The sequence below is a fragment of the Cannabis sativa genome, chromosome 7 (genome assembly GCF_029168945.1).
Source record: "Cannabis sativa cultivar Pink pepper isolate KNU-18-1 chromosome 7, ASM2916894v1, whole genome shotgun sequence".
NCBI lineage: Eukaryota > Viridiplantae > Streptophyta > Magnoliopsida > Rosales > Cannabaceae > Cannabis > Cannabis sativa.
The window spans coordinates 932,911-955,974 of NC_083607.1; the positions used below are offsets into that span (position 1 = coordinate 932,911).

At 27.7% G+C, this 23,064-nt stretch overlaps 2 protein-coding genes across 3 annotated transcripts; both read right to left on the reverse strand.

Annotated features, from left to right (window-relative positions):
• Nucleotides 1-1,760: 1,760 nt before the first annotated feature.
• Nucleotides 1,761-3,295, reverse strand: LOC115696833 (dof zinc finger protein DOF1.8-like). Its single transcript, XM_030623716.2, has one exon. It carries the CDS (start codon nt 2,860-2,862, stop codon nt 1,945-1,947), a length of 918 nt encoding a protein of 305 aa, XP_030479576.2. The 5' UTR covers nt 2,863-3,295; the 3' UTR covers nt 1,761-1,944.
• Nucleotides 3,296-16,400: 13,105 nt separating this feature from the next.
• On the reverse strand, nt 16,401-21,748 carry LOC115697315 (uncharacterized). Of its 2 annotated transcripts, XR_009683405.1 has the most exons (19): nt 21,442-21,748; nt 20,719-20,838; nt 20,502-20,624; nt 20,340-20,402; nt 20,132-20,239; nt 19,549-19,626; nt 19,147-19,239; nt 18,949-19,035; nt 18,582-18,683; nt 18,353-18,472; nt 18,158-18,220; nt 17,894-18,048; nt 17,657-17,738; nt 17,485-17,543; nt 17,328-17,385; nt 17,159-17,250; nt 16,993-17,062; nt 16,755-16,908; nt 16,401-16,490 (listed from the first exon to the last, which is right to left on the reverse strand). XR_009683405.1 is itself a non-coding variant. In XM_030624262.2 (18 exons), exons 1-18 carry the CDS (start codon nt 21,667-21,669, stop codon nt 16,837-16,839), a joined length of 1,773 nt encoding a protein of 590 aa, XP_030480122.2. In that variant the 5' UTR covers nt 21,670-21,748; the 3' UTR covers nt 16,401-16,836. The 2 variants fall into 2 exon arrangements, 1 of the variants encoding a protein (XP_030480122.2); XM_030624262.2 differs by having other exon boundaries at nt 16,401-16,908.
• Nucleotides 21,749-23,064: the final 1,316 nt, after the last annotated feature.

Below are 23,064 nucleotides of genomic sequence, written 5' to 3' on the forward strand. Positions count from 1 at the left end.
AGAAGAGGAAAATTTGCTAATCTAACAATATGAAAATGTAGCCTTTTTGGTTTAAGAAGAGGAAAATTTGCCAATTTAATAATATGAAAATGTAAAATTTGCAAAATAACTACGTCAAACTTTGTGATCATTATAGTTGCACAGTGTAATTTTTTAGCGATAAAATATAATTATTTTGCTAATAAAACTTTTTATAATGATTATTTTTATGAAACACAATCCGTTATTGAAGATAGAACAAAATCTAATTGCTAACTATATACTTTTTTCACTCTGCAAAGTAACTATTATGTTAAGTGAAAGAATGTCACTTTTACAAATAAATAAATAAAAATATAATTTTGTAAAATACCATTGAAAACATGTTTATTTAGAGGAATTAACGGCATATAGTTAAGTTTAACTTTCAATTTTAGATAAATATTCAAATTTCATTTTTAACGGTAATAATATTTAAGTTATATTTTTGAATCTTACAAAAGAAATAAGAAAAATAAAAGTTATATTTCTGGAACTTACTTAAAATTTAATGATTTGGACTAATCAGGAACTACCATGTAGCCATTGATAACCAAAAGTTAAATTTATATATTTATCAACTTAAGTATTTATTTATAATCGGAAGTTAAATTTAAGTATTTATATTGCAAATTACTTTTATAATTATTATTTTATAAAGAATCTTACTTGATGAGCTGAATCCTAATCTAGAAAGGAAGTTGAGAGAGAGATTTCAATAGTGGAAATGTAATTTTTTTAGTAACTAATTAGTATCATAATTTCCCAAGCAAAGAAAATATTTTGTAGGGTCCAAAACCAAAATGTTAGAGCTAAGAATGATGTTGTAGTGTTTTTAAGTAGTGTCATTTGATTTGTTGTGAAAGAATAATAAAGAAGAATAAAAAAAAACAAAGCTTAGAAATGTGGCCCCATAAGGCACATGTTAGGTAGTACTAGTAATATAGTTGTCTTCACAAACTGAAACTAAAATGAATGAAAGGATGAGAAAAAATCATCACCACCATTTTCATTTCATATAATTATATGTAAAGAATTTTTAATGTTGAAAGTAGTAGCTAGCTAGACCATTATGATCATCAATAATAATCAAGTACACAACATGGTGGTCACAAATACTTGCAAATTTATCTATATCTATCTATATATATCATATGTGTGTGAAGAGCAATATTTGAAAAAAAAAAACCCTACAACAAAAATGTTGTCCAAGAGAAAAATCACAATCATAAAATATTATTATACTTTCTAAATTATGATTTCAGCATCATATATTATTTGTGTTTTTTTTTAAAAAAAATAATAATAATACATGAACCGAGTGACCCTTCTGAAAAAAATAATGATATGTGCACACAAAAATTACACACAACCATAATATACAATATTATTATACTATAATTTATTATTTTCACTAAAGAAGTATTTTTATATAAAAAAAATAAAATTGAAATTTTTTCAGTGTTAATGTATTTTTATAATTTTTAAAAATTTATAATCTCTAATTTCTTTTAATATATTTATATATGGTGTGGAGTACAAGTGGGCTCAACTATAATCCAATGTACTACAAACCATTCATATATCCAAATTCACATACATACCAAATAATCTTCTATTATACAAATCAAGCCATGCTGGAAATGACCCCATTTCATCTCATCCATCTCTATCACTATTTATATATATATAAATATGTATATAAATATTTTAATAACTCAATTTAAAAATTAAAAAAATAATTACAAAATGGGACAATATCTTATACAGAAATTAGTAGCAAAAAAAAGCTTGAAGCTGAAAAAAAATACAGCCTCAAACATATATTACAAAACAAAAACATATTTACTTAATAATACCCTACTAATTAAAATCAATAAAAGAGATTAATTAATTAAACACAACCCCATTAATTAATAATTATAATTAGAGTGAATTTTTGTTGTGACGAAAATGAGAATCATCATGATGATCATGATCATCATAATCCCATGACAAATTGATTTGATCACTAGAGACAAGTGTATCTATGTCATCATCCCAATTCAAGTAACTTGGCATAATAATATCATCATTATTATTATTATTATTATGATTATTACTTGTTGAAGCTTCAAGCCATGGTGGTTGTGGTGATGGTTGACTCAGCGTTGACTCAGCCATAAGTACTTTGAATTGATCTTCATGATGATAATTTGTTGTTGTTGCTGTTGTGATTATTTGATCAAATGAGCTTGGAAAACACTCAAATGGGCTTGTTGTACTACTTGAGGAGAATGAGCTCTTAAAACCCATCAATTCATCACTCGCCGGCGCCGGCGCCGGCGCCGGCGTGGACGGCGGGGGAGGTGGCCGGACCATAACAGCTTGGTAAAGAATTTCAGATATGGTTTTCTGATCATGATCATCATTGAACAAAACAGTGGAATTGATATCTGAGTTTGCTGTGGCGGCGGCAACGGCAGTGGCGGTGGCTGTGGCGGCGGATGATTTCTTGAGGCGCTTGTTTTTCCGGCCGCCGCCAACCGGAACATTTCGAAGAGTGCCGCCTTTAGTCCAATGCCTTTTGCAAGTTCTACAAAAGTGTCTAGGTTGAGACTTGTTGTAGTTATTGTAGTAACAAAATTTAGTGTTTGATGAGTCACACCGGGGACACTTGAGTTGCTCCGGCGCCGGCGCCGGCGCCGATGCCGGATTCCGCCGTGTTCCGGGAGATGACATTGCCGGAGATTTTTGCTGCGGTTGAGAATTGGTGGGTGAGTTGTAAGTATGGCTCTTCCAATTATGATCAAAGCTTAAGCTTTCTTTGCTATTGATCACTACTTGTTTTGAACTTAATCCCATTTATGATAATAATTATAAAGATTGGATTTTGATTAGTGATTTGATGATTATAAGTGATTTTGAGCAAAACCCAGTTGGGGAATTTGGATTTGAGATGTTGGGAATGAAAAATTGGAAAGATTTGAAAGAAGAAGAAGAAGAAATATGGTTAAGTACCAAATGATATTATTGTTTTGAAAAATTGGGAAATTGGTAGGAAGGTGATGATGAATAGTGAGCATGGTCTAAAAACAAATGAAGTCTCTCTTCTCTTCTCTTATCTTATATTAATTTATATATATAGATATATATAATATTAATATTAATAATATATATATATATATCAATGTGTGTATATATATATAATAAGGGGTGTAGCGGCTGAGCAACTCTAGCTAGTAAGCTAATAGATGTCTCTCTATTGTAAAGTAACAATTTTGTTATAAAATGAGAAAAAAAAAGTGTATATTGTTACCAAATTTATGTTTGGTTCATATAATTTTATAGAAAGGGACCTCTCAAATTAAGGAAATGAGAAGAGAGAGATAGAGAATTTCTTAGCACCTAAGGTGATGGTGGGTTATTGACACGTGGCAGAAGGAGCACCATTGATAGTGGTATATTACATGGGAAAGTTTTGTATTATTGTAAAATAATAGATAATAATTAACATTATTTTACCATTGTGTTTTGTAGAGTTACTTATTTCATTTTTCATTTTGTTAAATAATAAAATAGAGTTAGTAATTAGTATTTTTTAAATTAGTATAAATATGATTCTAAATTTAATTTTCGATATTTTCTTTAATATTACTAACTCAAAGACAATTAACCCAACATGAATAAATGTAAAAAATATATAATTATTTTATCATAATACATCTAGATCGTATTATTATTAAGTTTTGTTTTGACAAAAAATAATTTATGATATTACTTAGTACTATTATAAAAATATATAATCAAATTTATTACTTAATAAAATAAAGAGTCCACTTAATAATTTTTACAAAATATAAAATTTAAAATAATATTTATTATTAAAATAATAATAATAATAAAAATAAAGAGGAACGTCGATATGTGCATGGTGAGGTGTATAAGTGATATTGATTGATATTGAAGAAATTGAAAACTTAGTCATATTGATATTGACTATATAAATATATATATATATACATATATATAAGTGATTATTTCTTCTTATTTTTCATTTTTGGACAAATTAATTAATGCATACAACTTTTGCTCCTATATTTTTTGACATGTTTTTCAAAATGACATTTTGTTATTTTTGTCCATGGAAGCCGTTAGTTTATCTTATAATTTCATTCAAGCCACTTATACTCATTTAAATAAATTTATATATATAGTGATTAAAATTACTTATAGATATTAATTCAAAAAAATTATTAGACAATCACTACTCATCGAATAATGAATATATTCTTTTAACTCACTAACTAAGCAAGTATTAATTATAATGAAGTGTTATGTAAGTTTTAGAGTAATTTGTGGTATAAATATTTAAATTTAATTCTTAATTAAAAATAAATATACAAGTTTAATTTTTAACAGTAATAATATGTAAATGATAATTCTGAAACTTTTATAAGTATTTGTGTCAAGTTAATTGTCGCATAGATATACCAATGAGTAAATTAATGACACGTGGATAATAACTTGACATTTAACGGTTAGGTAGTTACAAATGTTCTAAAAATATAACTTAAGTATTTTTACCGTAAAAAATATTTATTTAAATATTTATTATTTACTCAAAAAAAAAAATATTTATTTATAACCGAAAGTTAAATTTAAATATTTATGTCATAAAATTATTCTAAATTTTAATGGTACGTATTTGTTATAGATATTTAATTAGTTTCTAACTAAAAATAAAGTGAACTAAACCAAAACAAGATCAAATACAAACAAAATATTTTAAAAAAATTAAATTAGAAAACAACTTAATTTAGAGATAGTTTTTGCATAAATAATATTAATGTGTAATTAATGAAAAAATGAAGAAATAATTTGATGATGGAAATAATGAAAGTAGATTATTATTATTATTATTATTATTATTATTATTATTATTATTATTATTATTATTAGGGTCCACAATGTAATCTTTGTTTGTTATGAAAAAATGTTATGTGATAATAGATTAGAGGGGCGGCTGCTTTGTGGGGTTAAACCATAGTTGGCATCACGTGGTCATATATATATATATATATATATATATACATTGCTAGGGTTTATATATATATATCTATATCTATACATATGCCCTAATACCATTTCATATACATATATATATATAGATGTATTCATGACCCCTATTACCCTATCCATTTCATGTGATGATTTCACATTATTGGATCTAACTATTATTATTATTATTATTATTATTATTATTATTGTTTTTTATAATTAAAAAATAAAATCAGGCAATGCAAATTCTTTCCATCATTTTGACAATTTCACAAATTATGTGTTAGTTATTATAAGAGCTGCTATAATTAGATCATTAGTAATTATCTCAAAGCTTTTCATCACAAGCTAATATTCAGAAAGGACCAATATTGTCGATCGACCCAAGTAAGAAAAGATACCAATAAATATAAATCACTATACTACTACTACACCAAACAACATGTGGTTATTATTATTATTATTATTATTATTATTATTATATTCTTTTGAATATATATATATATATTAAGTATTTTTTTTTGGTGAAATATATATATTAAGTATTAGTAACATGTAAGGTATGTTATTATTATTCTATATATATATTAAGTATTAGTAACATGTAAGGTATGTTATTATTATTCAATTATTAATTTAAATAATAATAAAATTAATTTTAATACAATTTAATTATATTTTTTAAATTTATAAATATAATTTAATTTTAAATTTATTTATAAAAAAACGTATCTAACAATTTTTATTAATAATAAAATAAGTAAATAAATTTAAAACTTTAAATAATATTGTAACTAATAATTTATTATAAAGTATGATTAATTAATTGAATTAATGTTTCATTCAAAAAAAATTAATTCAATTAATGTTTAATTTAAATTTAAATTAAGATTTATATAAATAATAATTATTTAATTTTTAATATACTTTTAAATAGTTATTTAAGTTATATTTTAATAAATAAATTAAATTTAGACATTTAAAATATCCTTTTAAAAAAATAATAATTAATTAATTAATTTAACAATGTTAATTTTAACAGAAAAAAAATTAAACTAAAAAAATAATAATCACATTTAATATAAAAAATATATATATAACGAGTAAGTCTCATCAATATTAATTAACCACATTACTAATTACTCTACAAAATAATGTTTAGAACTATATATACAATATTAATTACTAGATAATTATATACTTAATACAACTACTAATCAACCTGGTCTTGGTTTTAGAAGCTATAACTTAAAATATGTGAATTTTCGGGGCGGGGCGGGGCGGCCACCTATTCAAATTAGATTTTCATATCCGATAAATATATAAATATAAGTTGAATATGAGAGCTCAATTTATAACTACGCGTTTAAGAATAAAAAAATAATCACGAGTGTAATAAAATATTTTTGAGCCGATAAAAATTTACAAAGAGAGTCCTAAATAACTACAGACTACAGTATGCATGTATACGATCATGAAAGACAAAATAGATTAAAAAATCTCTCCTGAATACCGAAACAGATAAATTATATACTAGAGCGACCTTAATTTTTAAGGAATGTACTATACAATTCAATTACCAACTTCATTGTTTGGTTATATTTGGAGTATTATATTAAAATGCGAATCAAAGCCGACTCGTACTTAAGGTTCACACTTTTTGGAAGCCCAAAATAAAAAATAAAACACATCATTAGATTTTTATTTAAGTAAAATATTGTGAACAACCAAATATTCATAAATTAGTTGATTGAGATGTATTACACATTATACAATGGTGTGGGTTCAAGTCTCTTAACACTTTTTCTCAATATTTTTTTTATATATTTCTGAAAGGACTCTAAAATTTAAATCGTCTTAGGCCATGTATTCTCATCACCAACCCTAACATAAATATAGTACAAAATTATTAATTGCATCTCAAATTTCAAAAAAGTAACATATAGTTTTGCTCTTCTTCAGCATGAAAATGAAGACCATATAGTATATATATATTATATATATATATATAGTTGGTCAATATCATGATAACAATTAGGTTACCATAACTAATATATTCTTTTAAAAAAAATGTTAATATTATTATTATATAATTTTGTGGCCAAAACATATTTAGGACCAGGAGATCCACGTGACAAAATTAATAATATAATTAGGGCACGATCGATATATGAAATATTTTATAGCAAACAATCTTAATAATTAATATTTTTTTGAGAGATTAATAATTAATATTAATTTAAACAAATTGATGAAAATTAATTAATTAATTGATGAAATAATTAATATGTATATATATATTTATAGCAAAGCAAATCAATCTTGGTCGGTTGGTTAGGTAAAGTTTTTTTTAGTAAGGTCTCAATCTATGAAAAATATTTATTTATTATCTTAATTAATTGGACAAAAAAGAATGTCTGTCTCTGTCCTCATCGAATGTTTCATGACTTAATTAATTAGGAAATAAATTAATTAAATTTGTAATAATATTGTATTATATTAGAAGAATATATCTCTATATTGTATTTAATTTGTAATAATAAATTAATTAATGTTTAAATAAGTGAAACTAATAGTGTCATTTATTGCGCTTAATATTAGATTAATTAATGTTAAAAAATAAGAAAATAAAATAAATAATTAAGAAATAAATTTACCTAATATACTCTTGTTTTTTATCTGATGAGTAATTTTAAAGTATTATTACCATATCAAAAATTAAATTTTAAATATTTATCTGTAATCGATATAGTTAAACTTAAATATTTATATCGTAAATTATTTTATATTTTTTATATAATCATACTCTGATATTGGTAAGATTTTAATTTTTTTTGGTGGGAAAAACAAAACTTAATTGAGCAAAAGAGACCTAATAAATTTAACTAGGTTATTATACTATTATGAAAAGGGCAAAAAGGGCATTTTAACTTTATTTCAGCGGAATTATCTTATATATTATTTTTTTTATAGTTTGGATTGCTCCGATAGTTTCTATGTGGGTTGCTATTTGTGTATTTTAGTTGCAATTTAAGTTACTCTGTTGACTGCTATGTGAATTTTTGTAAAAATGTAAAAAAAAATTATTTAAAGTGTAAAAATAGAAAAATTCATATATTTTTATAAGCATTGCTATTGGGCACCAGTGGTGCCTAGCACCTTCTATAGGTGGCACCCTGTATGATTGATTAGCGATATTTTCTAAAAGTTATTGTTTAAGTTATATGGAAGATATTTAATTATACCAATAGCGATATAACACTGAGAAAGATATTAAGCACCTCTAATATATTTTAGCGATTCTCTTATTTTATTTATATCATAGTATATTTTGTAATAATTAATCATTACTTAATTGAAAGGGTTGGAAAGAGAGTGGTCCAAATGGGAAAGTTTGACATGATGGAAATTAAGCTTAGACAACTTGGATAATTGATTCTTACAGGTCATCAGTTTGGTGTAAAAGAAAATTGTTAGCTAAGTTTGATCTTAAATAATTAATTATAAATCATTAATTAATATAGATTAATTAATTAATTATAAGCATGCATATGAAATTAATTAAATAATAATAATAGGCCATGATCATGATCTACCATGCATATAGTGTCATCATTGCATATTGATCATATTGTCATTTAATTCTGTAATTAATTTATTTAAATATAATAATTTCGAACTAAGCTTGATTATTAATTAATCGAATAATTAATTAATTAATTAAATCAAAACCACATTTTCTTTTTTTAATAATTCCTTTTTATCATATATTAATGGTTAATATTATTAAACAATATTCATAACTCACTTATTGTGTGTCTCCATATATATAGTTGTAATTTTATATTTTTATTATTATAAATAAAAATTCTAATTTAATAAGATTGCTATATATTTTTATTGAATATTTTTTAAAAGAAATATTCAATATATATAAATATAAAGTAACATGATAATAAAAAAAAACATATTACTTTTGTGAGCTTTAAATTATTTAATTATATATGGTTGCTTGGGTTTAATTTTAAGACTATCCACTTTTAATTTAGTTATATATTGTGGGTGTCTATTGTTTTAAATTAAAAAATAAAAATAAATTCAAATTCATTCACCAAGTGCAATGAAACCAATAGAAAAATACTTATATGGGACTATATTTTACATTACTAAAAAATTTACATATAAAAAAGGTATATATATAATGTAATAATTAAGTAAATACAGTAGAACCTCTATTCAAGAATATACTTAGGACTAAGCAAATTATATTCTAATTGAGAGGTTATAACTAAATAAAATTGCACTAGAAAAAAATTCAAAATATAAAAAAATATCAATGTAACAACAATGACATAAAACAATCATTAATATTATATCATAATAGAATTATTTTTGAGTAAATATAATATTTATACATGTATTACAATTTGGAATAAAATTACTAATTCTACATAAATAATTTTATAAAATATATGTATATATTTTATAAAGATGTAATTATTCGTATATAGAGGTATACTTTGTTAATACGGGACTTAGAAATTGTATAACTAATTACAATTTAGAGGTTAATTTTATTTATAATATGTCCAAATTGGAGCTTAATTTTTTTATAACAAATTAAAGGTTATTCTTGAATAGAGTATTCTTAAATAGAGATTCTACTCTACGAAATAAATAGATAATTAGGTCCCATACCATCAACAATATAATTATATTCTTTCATAATTATCAAGTATATATGAAAGTACAAGCATATATAACTTGTTAATATGTATATCTCATCTTATTAACTAAAGAAAATATATATATATATTAATTATTCTAACATATTTTTGTTTTTTTAGTACAAATATTCATAGTCGAAACCAAGGGTATTGAGGGAGGATTAAAGCCCACCCTGAGATTTAAAAATATATTAATATACAATTGTTATTTTCATATATACATAGTAATTAAATAGAACAATTGGTTTAAATTCACATGAGAGATCATATTTTGAATTTTCTTGTCCCTTTTTTTACGTGTATTTACATTTTATTTATTAAAAATAACAAATAAAGTATAAGGTTCAAATTAGGATCAAACTTATGACCACTAGAATAGGAAGATGTTGCAAAATTATCATTCTACTTAAATTTAGCTAACTATTTATTGTTTTGGATTATATTAAATGTATAACTAAGCCCACTCTAAAATTTAATCTCTACCACTGTAAATATATATATATATAGAAAAAGACCAGAAAGAAAGTGATGAACCACTTACTGTTCAAATACAAAGGAGAATTCTGTAACTGAAGTTGAGATGACTAAATGAACCCTAAGAACTTATATATTTGAGTACAAATATATTTTTGTTTCATTGCCCACAAAATAAGACAATGATCTCCAAATTAATTATCTTTCAACAAATGACAAATAAGTTTTTAGTGTTTATTTTTATTATAATTTAATAATTAGTGTAAATTATCAAAATTTCTTAAAATTGTTAATATTTAAAATAAATCAAAAAATTTAAAATTAAACAATATAATTAATCACGTACCACAAATATAAATTAATATTTCTTTTTTCAAACTATCACCTACCTATAAATATTTACTTGTTAGTTACTGCTCAAATTTTTTATAAATTTACTTGTTAGTTAAATTTTTGTAATTTTTTTAATATAAATTTGATGCTAATTCGTTGTAGTTCAAGAATCTAAGCAAAATAAAATATATATGCATAAATAATAATTTAATGACAAATAATATTTACATATGTGAGAAAATTTATTTGCACTATATTAGAGTTAACATATCGTCCATAATCAAATTATTTCCAAAGAAAAATTAAACTAAAAAGGGATATTTATAATCATTTTTGTAATTTGACAGAATTATTACAATAATAATAATAATAATAGGGAAATTTGATTTTCTATACTTAGAAAATCAAAAAAAAATTTCCCTAAACCAAAAATTTAAAACCTAAAAAAACTATTCTTTTTTTTCAAAACCCCAAAAATACCCCCCTCACAATATTCTCTCTCTCTCTGCATCATCTCTCTCTCCCTTTATCTCACCCCAACCGCCCACCCTCACCCGAACCACCCTCACCCACCCACGTCAACCCCAACGCCGATCACCACCCTCACCCCCGTCGACCACCCTCACCCCCGTCGACCACGACCCCAACCCCTCCGACCCCAACCCCAACCCGAAAGAGCAACCCCAGTCTCTGAAACTTTTTTTTTTTCCTGCGATTTGAGAGAGGGAAGAAGACAGAGGTCCGATGGTCGGACCTTGGGGGTCCGATGGGTCCGACCATCGGACCCATCGGACCCCAAGGTCCGACCGTCTTTTAAATTTTTTTTTATTTTTTATTTTTTTTTCTGCGCTTTTGGAGAGAGAGGAAGAAAGAGGTCCGATGGTCGGACCTTCGGGTCCGATGGGTCCGACCATCGAACCCATCGGACCGGAAGGTCCGACCGGCTTTTAATTTTTTTTTTTTTTCCTGCGATTTGAGAGAGAGGGGAAGAGAGAGGTCCGATGGTCGGACCTTGGGGTCCGATGGGTCCGATTGGTCGGACCCCATGGTCCGACCATCGGACCTGGGGTGTGGGATTCTTGGGACCGGCTAGATAGAGAGAGAAAGAGAGATAGTTTTAGTTTGGGGGTATTTTTGGGGTTTTGAAAAAAAAAGGTATAGTTTTTTTAGGGTTTAAATTATTGGTTTAGAAATCAAATTTTTTAATTTTCTAAGTATAGAAAATCAAATTTCCCTAATAATAATGAATATTCTTGATTATCACTTTACACTTAAAAAACTAGAAAATAAAAATGAGAAATAATGAAATTTTATAGTGATAAAATACATGCAAAGTAGTAATGAATGTTCCATTAAATTTAATAGTGAAATTTCATTACCATTATTATTACTTGATAGACAAGATTTGACTATAGAGTCTCTTCATTTCTTTTTTAAATTTTATCGAAGACCTATAAATCTATGAAACTAGCTATTAAAAATGTAGTAGAGATGATCAACAACTCAATCATATTATTACTGACATGAATCAAACGATCAATTTCACGTATGAAATTTATATTAAAATATATATATATTGATCTGACCGTACAACCAATGAAAAAGTGACACTTGTCTTGTATCATCCATATATATATATATATATATGTATATTTGTAAATTATGTAGAAATTAAAATTAGTATATTCTTTGGTTGAGATTGATAGACATAAGAAAGTGGAGAATGGGAAAATGGGGTCCCATGAATTGTTGGTAAATTCATATACAAGAAAAGAATTAAGAAGAAGAGGACATTTCCAACCAATTGTATGCCTTCATCCATTATATATATATAAATATATATTTATATATATATCATATCACATATCATATCATGTCATGTCATATCATGTCCATGCATATATATATAATGTGTTTTTATTATTTATAAGTTAGTACTACAATCACAAATAATTAATCTATCCCTTGTGCTAATGTTTAGGTTGAACGAATGAAATTTTTAGTAAAAAAAATTGTTATGTTATTCATTTTTATTAAAATTTGTTAATTACATAAGCTAATGTTATTATAAGGTAATTTAAGGTTTAAGGGTTTGTTTGGTACCCTATTATATTGTATTGTGTTAAATTGTACGTATTAATATTATTTAATATAATAATATTTTTTGTATTGACTTGTATTAATAAATTATATGAAATTATAATATATTTTCAATAAAGTCGACTCCAACACCTACCTTGGGTCATGTCCAGCCTGGGTCCAGGTCTCGGGTCTCGATCCTATCCGGGTTTGGAGTTCGATCTGGGTCCGAGTCCGGGTAGGGTCCAAATCAGGTTGGCTTTTGGGTTTTGGGTTGGAGATTGGAGTTAAACCTCGAATCTTTTATAATTATTATAATACAAGCTAATACGTATAATTTGTTATATATTAAATATACAACTTATATTATACTAAAATTTGTAGTCATAATAATTAATATAATACATTGTTTTATCTAAACATGATATTTATTATTTAATACAATGCGACCCTTATAGGCCTACTAAACGAGCCCTAAAATATCTAACTAATACTATATATGGTGAGAGTGGTTAGTAATTTTTCATATTATTTATTAAATTAAAACGTGAGAATTAATATTAAATTATAACAGTATTAATTGGTACCTAATTATGTGGTATTGGACGATGACTCCTACTAGGGGTCATTAAATATCATTGTAATTCTATGATACATTCTCTAAAAGCGGTGCATTGATGTACTTTTTATTTGTTTTGATACTCAAAAGAATATTTTGTTTAATTTTTTTTCACGATCGTATATATTGTATTTATTTAAGTTTTTAAAAATTTAAAAAAAATTCAACACATCTAAAATAAGGTTCAAACAACATATTGTATATGTCCTTCATTTATTTTAAACATGTGCGAAGACTACTTGAATAGTTCTTTCTACATTATAAATTATTTTAAATTTTTCAAAATTTTATAATATATTTTTAAGAGAATTACCTTATATACTATTTTTTTGTTTTTTTTTTTTTTTTGTTAAATTTACAGAATGAATTGCTCTAGTAGTTTTTATGTGGATAGCTATACGAATTTTAGTTACGAGTTAGATTGCTCAATTAGTTGTTATAGGGGCATCTATGTGAAATTCGGTAAAAATGTAAAAAAAAAAATACTATTTTGAATTTGAAGTGTAAAAGTAAAAAAATTCTATATTTTTATAACATACACGAATATAGAAAAAATTAGGCTATTTTTTTTATGTCAAAATAGTAGGTACATTGACCCCTACTATAGAAGCTCCCTAATACATTACATTATGGAGAATAGAAAAAATATGAAAAATTAAAAAAATATATATAATTTATAAAAGAAGAAAATATTAAATATTAAAGTGATATAAGTTAAACATATAATCAATGCACCTAAATTTGTCCTCACATAGGGACAAAAACACTTACCCTACTATCCCCTATATTTTAATATGAATGTGGCAAATTTCATTCATGAGATATTTTAAAGAGCTTAGATTATTTTTTTTTTACTACAATTAATATCGAGTAGTAAAAGTGTATGATTGGACTTGAAAATTAAAAAAAAATTATTGCCATTTTAAAGAGAATCGATTCCTTCAAATGCTTAAATGGCAATAATTTCACCAAAAAGGCCAATTTGGTTAATGTTGTTCAAAGATGACTTTCCAATATAATAAGTATAAGAAATGAAACCATGAATGAGACCATAATACATATAAATAATTAAATATAAATATATTCATATAAATAAAAATATTGGGAGTGAATTTTTTTCGATTTTGATAAATTTTTACAACCGTTAGATCAATAGTTAGATTAATCGAATGGAAGTCAAATTACATCAAAGTAAGTTTATAGTATATGATAGAATATTAATGTAAATTAATATAGCGCGTTGTGAGTAAATAATAATTTTTTATGTTATATTTATTAAATCAAAATATAAGTGTGAGACTCAATAAACATAATTATCTATATCAATTCAAGAAATAATTCTTTGTCCCAAAAAAAAATAAATAAAAAAGTTTCTTAATGGTGAAGTTGTAAAGAGTCCAAAGAAAGAATAATGAGTAGACATACACTTGAAGTTGATGATGCCACTTTAGAATCTTTGAGTATATCTTTTTCACTCCTATAGTTTTCAGCTCATCTAGCTATAGCTTTTAACATGGCTTGCCTACCTATATACCATTTGTCTTTTCTTTTGGTTAAATTTGGACACAAAAACCATACTTTTAGAAAAACCAAAATTGACTAAAACAATCACTTATATATGTACCACAAAAAGTTAAGAAAAATAAATAATATAACAAATTGATCTTGTTTATATCTTGTGTTTTGTTGTGTATAATAGTATTTGGGTAAGTTGTTATTAATTCAATTACATTATTTGGTTTTTCCAAAAAAAAAAAAAAGAGAAAAACTTTAATATTTTTATGTTTAGTTACTAGTTACCAATTACCTTTTGTAACTAAGTGACAGTTAATTCTGTTACATGTAAAAATAAGTCCTTTTCTCTGGTTTGGGGTAGATACATTCTTTTAGTTTCTTTTCTGTTTTTCTAGCAATGTATATAAGCTCAGTTCGTGATTGTGTCTCTAGTTTGTTATTCAAGTCTTGCCCTATTCTCATTGAGAGTTAATGGAATAAGCTTTGTTGATTAATCTAGTTCAATTTTTTTTATCTTGTTTCTTGAATTCTTAGGTGGTGGTGTTTGATTGGGAAGAATAAAAATATAAGAATAGGAATAGAAATAAAATAAAATTTAAAATGCATAAAAAAAAAAAAAAAAAAATCATTAAAATTTTTTCTCGTATTACATTAGAATGGTTTTCTTATTTTTAGAAAAATGGAATAGTCATTCCACTAAAATGGTAGAAATAACATTTCATTCATTCCAATACTTTAAAATGCAATCAAACAAAGGAATAGAATAAAAATTATTTGTTTTTCATTTCATCATCTCCAACCAAACGCCACCTTAGTGTGTTGTTCTATTGAGGTGTGTGTTGTTCTATTGAGGTGTTATTCGACAACAAATTTGAATTATAATTAATGTAACATCATTTAGAATTATTACTAGATACAATTATATAATTATAAGGAAACCACATACATATATATACTTATAATGCAAGTTGTCTATAAAACAATCTAACCAAATCAAACAAACTATTATCATCAGATATTATTAAATTATGTTATTCAATTTCCTTAAATTACTCATTCTTACAATTAATACGTATGAGTAGATACTCATTAATAGTTGATGATTTTTAACCTACGCATTTTGTTTGAAGTTTTTTCATAACTTAGTTTTTAGGTACCCGATAGTAAATCAACAAAACATATATATATATATAAATCAATGATATATTTTTGATAACATTTAGTAAAACATTAAAAACTATACATTTTGTCAATTTGTATGATGATTTATATGTAAATGTTTTCCGAATTTTATTTTACTCATTTAAAATATACAATATATTATTTACACATCCTGATATAAAAAAAAATTAAACCCCAGCCAATTAATAAAATATATTTAAAAACAATAATAAAAAGTATTCCATAAATACAAAGCACGAATATTGTAAATTTTAAAAACACTTTAAAATAAAAATCAAATAAAGAGTATCTAATGTTACTTAGCATTTAATTTTTTAAATATTTTAGATAATCTTTATTTTAAAAGATCTGATGTAAATGCTCAACAAATAGTTTTTTTTTTTAATAGTTACTAATTAAAAAATTGCACAACCTAATAATAAATTGTCCCAGTAATTATATGCCACCTCATAATCGTGATGGTGTTAGGCACCACGGGTGCACTGCCCGCCCTTAACTCGAGTCTACAAGAGAGAAAAGTAAGAGCACAGGCAGTAAAGTTTACATATGAAATGAAATTACCTAGTTGAGATGAGTTGGGATGGGACTATATATTAAAAGGTTACAGTAATATACTTGTATTAATATCATTTTAACCAAAGTTGAATTCCTACAGAGACAATACTCAATACTAATATATCATCATATTTGACCAAACTACATTCAACTACTATTACCAACCCAACACGTCTCATTTTTCGATTAAAACACAAATAAAGAAAACTCACCCTCAAAACATTGGGCTCTTGGAGCTTGGAGAACAGGGATGGTTGGCCGTATGGAAAATGATGATGAGAAAAGATTCCGACTCTAGAACTTGAAATCCTTCTTCTTCGATTTCCCTTCCTTTTCCTGCATTTTTCGCTTCCTTTTCTTCTCGTTCTGTATCAAAATATATCACAAAAGATTTTTTAAGAAAAACAGAATCAATATTACTTAAAAGAGTGGAAATTTGAGAATCAATACCTCTGCAACCATGTCACTGAAATCTTCCCGCTGACTTCGGAGCTTCTCCTCTTCTCTTGCTTCCTCGTATCTGCAAGGAAACAAAGGAAAAAAGCCGGGTGAATAATTGTAATTAATTTACTTAAAAGGGTGTTTTAATTGTAGAAAAATAAAAAATGAAACTCACTTGGCAGGCAAAACATTTTCCAATGCTTCCAATTCTTCGGGTTGTAGAGTGACATCCACTTTATCTGTTTTCTGGCCTCTAAGCAGATCAACCTGCGCAAGAAATATCAACCGAATCAACTTGATAATTCTCTAATAGAGACGATTAAAATGGTAAAGTTTATGCTTACCCTTTTAGCAGCAGCAGCAGCTGAAGATTTGTCTTGTGTACCGGTCCCGACAACATATCTGCAAGCAGAAAAGCATTATCAAAAGCGGTCGAGAAGAATAAATAGATAATAAAAACTTCTAACAAATGAAATATGAACAAGACAGCTGTTTACATACGTGTGGGTTGTTCCGAGCAGTGTCCCTGGAGCAATTCTCTCCTCTTTTTCTTCGAGTACCTTGAATACACAAGAAACATGAATTCATATTTAGAATCTGCTGGTATAAATTGTAGATAAGGATACAAAAATATATGAATATGATTTTCCTAAAGTCACAGTCATCAACTCACTTGATATAGGGGCCTGTCCGGTTCTTTCCTCTGCTGCTTACGAAGGTCAATGACATCAGGTGTCTCAACACCAGTAGGCGTACTGCAGTTCAAATAGCAAATATGCATAAGCAAAGACGGCCATAATAGCTCACTTTCTAATATTACGAAAAAAGCATGTTCGATACATTTTTCAAAAAGATTTTAGTTTATACCGGAATAACCATACAAATCAAAAGAAAGTTTAAATTTAAATACCTCGAGAAGCTTTCCACAGATTGTGTGCCGTCCCCTAATTCATCTTCCCCAACTTGATCTTCTTCCTCTTCTTCTTCCTCTTCCTCCTCCTCTTCTTCTTCTTCCTCTTCCTCCTCCAGATCACCCCAGTGTTTTGTCTTATCCACAGGCTCTTCCTAGAAAGTAAAAGCGTAAAATCTTTTCAGTAAATAATACGATTAAAAGAGCAGATAGCAAAGTATGGGTCGTACATAACCTCAAGCAGAAAGACTTGAAGAAAGTTACCTCATAATTAGGCTGTTCGGTTTGCAGAACACCAAAAACATCTCCATATAGTGGGTGGCCGGACTAAACCAGAAAACACAGAACTTGGAGATTTAGAATAAAAGAAGAATCGGAAGCTAGTTGTTAAAAATAGTTATCGGCAGTAAGAGAAACAATGAAGTACTGAAAGAAAATGTCAAGCACTGAAAAACTTACTTCATCAACAGGAGGCTTACCCCAGCCTCCAGGATGATAACCAAAGCTCGCTCCAGCAGGAATAGGAGCATTTAGCCCGGGAATCTTTAGGTGTGGATACGATGGTGGAGGACCATATCTCTGTTGAAAACGAACAAACAAACAAACAGAGTTCACACAACATGAAAATAAGCCATAGCATTGGTAAACTGCATTTAAAAATACCATGAAAGAAATTTCGCCATCTCACCTGCATATTGATTAGCCATGGGGGAGGTGCACCATCTGGCATACCAAGAGCTTCTTTTAATTCATGTGATAGCATACCTGGCTTCATCTCTCTCAATTTTACCTGTATGTGAAACAAGAGAGCATAAATATGTTTAAAAAACTGTATTCCAAATTAGATTTTGGGAGCACTCGGAAAAGCGAACAGGAAAACAAAACACGTGCATCCAGAAATCACAGTTTCACCTATATCTCTGGAAAGGTACCATCAAATCGTATAAGAAAATACAAACGATGCAAATCTTACATGCATTCCTTTGAACCCGGATGTTTTCCAAAAGAAAAGATGCAAATGAACATGAAAAATATATATCAGTCTAGCATAATACCTCAAACTCCTTGCCTTCGTGGTACAAATCACCGAGACTTGTCAGCTTTGGCTTAGTCTGGTATTTAAAAAATGCATCGTGGAGAACCTAACAAACAGAATTGGCAGTCCTATTGTTAAACAATAGACAAGAATCAAAAGTACAGGTCAAAATAATACACATAAAAGAAATATATATACATATACAAATAGTCGAAACCTGATAGTCGATATCCATTTTGCCCATCTTTGGCTGCATACGTTCTCGTTGCTTTTGCTTCAACTTCTTACTATCCTCTTTTTCTATGTAAGCCTATATAGGCAATCATAAACAATGCAGCAGGCTATTAGTGGCTTTAAAATTGCATAGAGTACATTAAAAAATAGGAAGACAAGAATTTAATTCTTCAAATACTAATAATTCCACTAAACAGACAAGTGAAAGGTTACATTGCTTCCATACATTTTACAGAGTACAAGACTAAGAACAGTGCCTCATAGAGGGTGTCATTGACATTCCAGATATTTTTAACCCTACTTGGAACAATTTAATGTGGGGTGGAGGCAGTTTACACAGGCACATCCGTAACATTTCACTTCAAAAACAATATAGTGAAATTACCTGTCTAATTTTCTCAATTCCAGTGGCAGCAATGAAATCAGGTAGCTGAAAAGGTTGTTTCTCGATACCACGCTTGCCCTGCAAAATATAATATCAGCTGATGAGATAAAGTGTTCTCAATTATATACATAAGAATGATTTTGCATCACAATTACGTTAGTCATAACGACATAAAAATATAGAGGAATTCAGCGGATGACTAGGCAGAATGGAAAGGCATCTGAAAATTCAAAGCAGATAAATTAGCATCTTGAAAGTGAATAATTCCCAAAATCTATAATGCAAAGGTATTTATCCACTAAAGTTGCCCCATCATTGGTGTAGTTATGATTCCTAATCACCAACCCACTATAGGACATGTAATTACAAACAAATCATAATTCAAGAGTGCCGTTAGCCAAACACCTAGAACTCCAGGCTCCAAGTTTGTAACAGCCGAATCCCTGCAAGAATCACATATATACATATAAGAGAAACCTTATTCGACGTTATCTTTCACCTAAATCTAAACCCTGTGCCCATCTCCCATGCATGCATATATCTCAAACTGTTAGTGTTGGGTAAGGAAATGCTAAGTTCTAACCTGCAGAAATTTCCGTTTTTGGCACCAATGTCTTGGCACGGGTACAGTATTTCGATAGGACTTCAAAAAGACCAGCAACTTGGGATCTGCAGCCGTCGCATCCCACACCTGAAAATAATGAACACAAGAACATGATTAGAAAGAAAGCAGAAACTAGAAGGAAAGTCTAAAACAGGTATGGATGTTTCAACAGAAAATATAAGTATACCTCAACAACATCAGGCCTAGCACATATCTGTTTGAGTTCCGCAATCTTCATCCTCCGTTGAAGCTGAAACAAGTTCAAAGAACTACATTAGCTTGAAAAAAAAGTACCGGCACACAAAACCATTATCATGACTGTAATTATCATACAAGTCAGTTACTGTACCTTCTTTTTCTTATTTGACACACCTTTCTCCTTTTGTTGGTTGTCATTTTCGTCCTCTTCCGAGTCTGAGTCACTATTCTTATTTGCAGTTGCTTTCTCAGCAGCCTCATCTTTCTTATCCTCCTTAGAAAAATAAATAGAGAGAAAGAGATACTTCAGCAATATTCTTCAAATGAACAAAATTAAATAAATAAACAAACAATACATTAGTTTATACCTCAGCACCAGCAGAATCCTGGAAACTGAATTTTTCAAATATTTTTCTAAACTCCTCATCCATACCCTCTTCTAACTCTGCTTTCTCAGGAACATACTCAATCTCAACTTGCTCCAGAATCTGAAAATGATAACAGAAAAAGTGTATGAGTAAACATACTAAACCAAATCCGCCTAAACCGAGTTAACAACACATTCAAAAATCAATTGAAAACCCCAAGTTAACAAGAACAGCAAAAAACCACAAACACACAATCAAACATCTCTAGCATAACAAAAACCAATGCCAAATTCAAACACACACTAAAAGCTTATTAGACTTAAAAGTTCCAAAAGATATCACAAGTAAACATTGAAATAAATCACACACCATAGTTCCCACAAATCCATGAAACACCAATCTTGTCCTCTCGAATGACTAGGAAAAACAACAATCTAGCCAATCCAAACCCAAAAGCTTCAAAAGCACTATTCACTTTCCTATAATTTTCTCATTCTACCAATCACCATAATCCCAAACCTCAAAAACCCTAATTTCACCGATCCAAGTGTACCAAAATGCATCAAAACAAACACAGTTTCCAGCTCCAACCTAAACATCAAAAACACACTCCTAAACACCAAAAAACAACTTAAAGAAACAAAACCCTAAAATCAACTCCGAACTGTAATCAAAACACCAAGTCACAACCACAAAGCTAACGAAAATGAAAAATATCAAAACCTGCTGCGGATTTTGATTTTCCTTAGCATCATCATCGCTATCGTCTCCGGTAGCGGTATCAACATCGGTAGCACGAGCAGCTTTGTTTTTCTTCTGCTTTCGCCTCCGACGACGGCGCTCGCTCTCCCGAGACTTCTTGGGAGCATTTGAGATGGTGGAGTTTGAATCAAGGCCTCCGCCGCCATTGGAAACGACGCCGTTTGGTTGGGGGAGAGTCTCCACCGTCATTGCCGAGTGGGGATTGAGGCGAAGATTGGATGCTCGATTTTCGTTTTTTCTCAGGCGAGAGTTCGAAGTGAGAAGACGAACCAGAAATCTAAGGGGTTTATATATGGCTCCCTATTCACACGTGTGAAGGAGTTCATTTTGCACGTGAGAGCCTTGTGTGTGGGGTTTGTAAGTAACTGTAAGAAATTTAGGGAATATTATTTTAGGCAAGTTAATGCACTCCCTTAAAATAAATACATTGATGTACATTTATCTGTTTTAGCACTCGAAATAATTTTTTAGTCAATTTTTTTTCTCATGGTCATGTACGTTATAATTATTTAAGACATCCTGCAAAATTTTAAGAAATTTAGAAAAGTTTAACACGCCGAAAACTACGTTAAAACAGTGTATTTCTCGCATGACTATTTTATTTTATACGTGTGTAAAATAAACTGTTTGAACATTGTTTTTTATATTGTAAATTATTCAGAATTTCTCAAAATTTTGTAGGTTATCTTAAATAGCTGTAACGTACATGAATATGAAAAAAAATTAGACTAAAAAATTCTTCTGGATGCCGAAACAAGTCAAGGGTGTATTAGTACATCCCTTTTAAGGGGGTGCATTGTAGAATCACCCATTATTTTATTGGAAAATTTTACCATGCATCCTACTGAATCGATGTATTTTTTATCTGTTTTGATATTCGAAATAACTTTTAGTTAAATTCTATTTTGTAGTCATGTATGTTATAGTTATTTAAGATATTTTGTAAAATTTTAAGAAATTCGTAAAAATTTAACACGCCGAAAATAAAGTTCAAATAGTGTGGTGTACGAGTGACTATTTTATTTTATAGGAGTGCGGCATAAACTGTTTGAATATTGTTTTCTGTATTGTATATTATTCTGAATTTCTTAAAATTTTGTATGATATCTTAAATAACTATAACGTACACGAATATGAAAAAATATTGAATTAAAAATTGTTCTAGATGTCGAAACATGTAAATGGTGTATCGGTGCATCCCTTTTAAGTGGTTGCATTGTAGAAGTATACAATTATTTTAATTGAAAATTCTACTATGCACCCCTTAAAAGAGATGTGCTGATGTATAACTATCTGTTTTGGTATCAGAAATAATTTTTTAGTCAAACTTTTTCTCGTAGTCATGTATGTTATACTTAAAAATATGGAAAAAAAATTAGCACGCTAAAAATATGGTTCAAATAGTGTGTTGCATGCTAACTATTTTATTTTATTTCGCGTGTGAAATAAATAGTTTGAGCATTACTTTTTATGTTATAAATTATTCTGGATTTTTCAAAATTTTATAAAATATTTTAAATAACTATAACGTACAAATATTAAAAAAAAAATAAACTAAAAAACATTAGAGTACTTATTTACAAT

Excerpts from the sequence above, each read along its gene's own strand:
- LOC115696833 (XM_030623716.2), bottom strand. The coding sequence starts at position 2,862 with ATGGGATTAAGTTCAAAACAAGTAGTGATCAATAGCAAAGAAAGCTTA.
- LOC115697315 (XM_030624262.2), bottom strand. The coding sequence starts at position 21,669 with ATGACGGTGGAGACTCTCCCCCAACCAAACGGCGTCGTTTCCAATGGC. Across the intron at positions 20,839-21,441 it reads AAAATCAAAATCCGCAGCAG|ATTCTGGAGCAAGTTGAGAT; the intron begins GTTTTGATATTT and ends TATCATTTTCAG. Across the intron at positions 17,739-17,893 it reads TCTGTGGAAAGCTTCTCGAG|TACGCCTACTGGTGTTGAGA; the intron begins GTATTTAAATTT and ends TTTGAACTGCAG.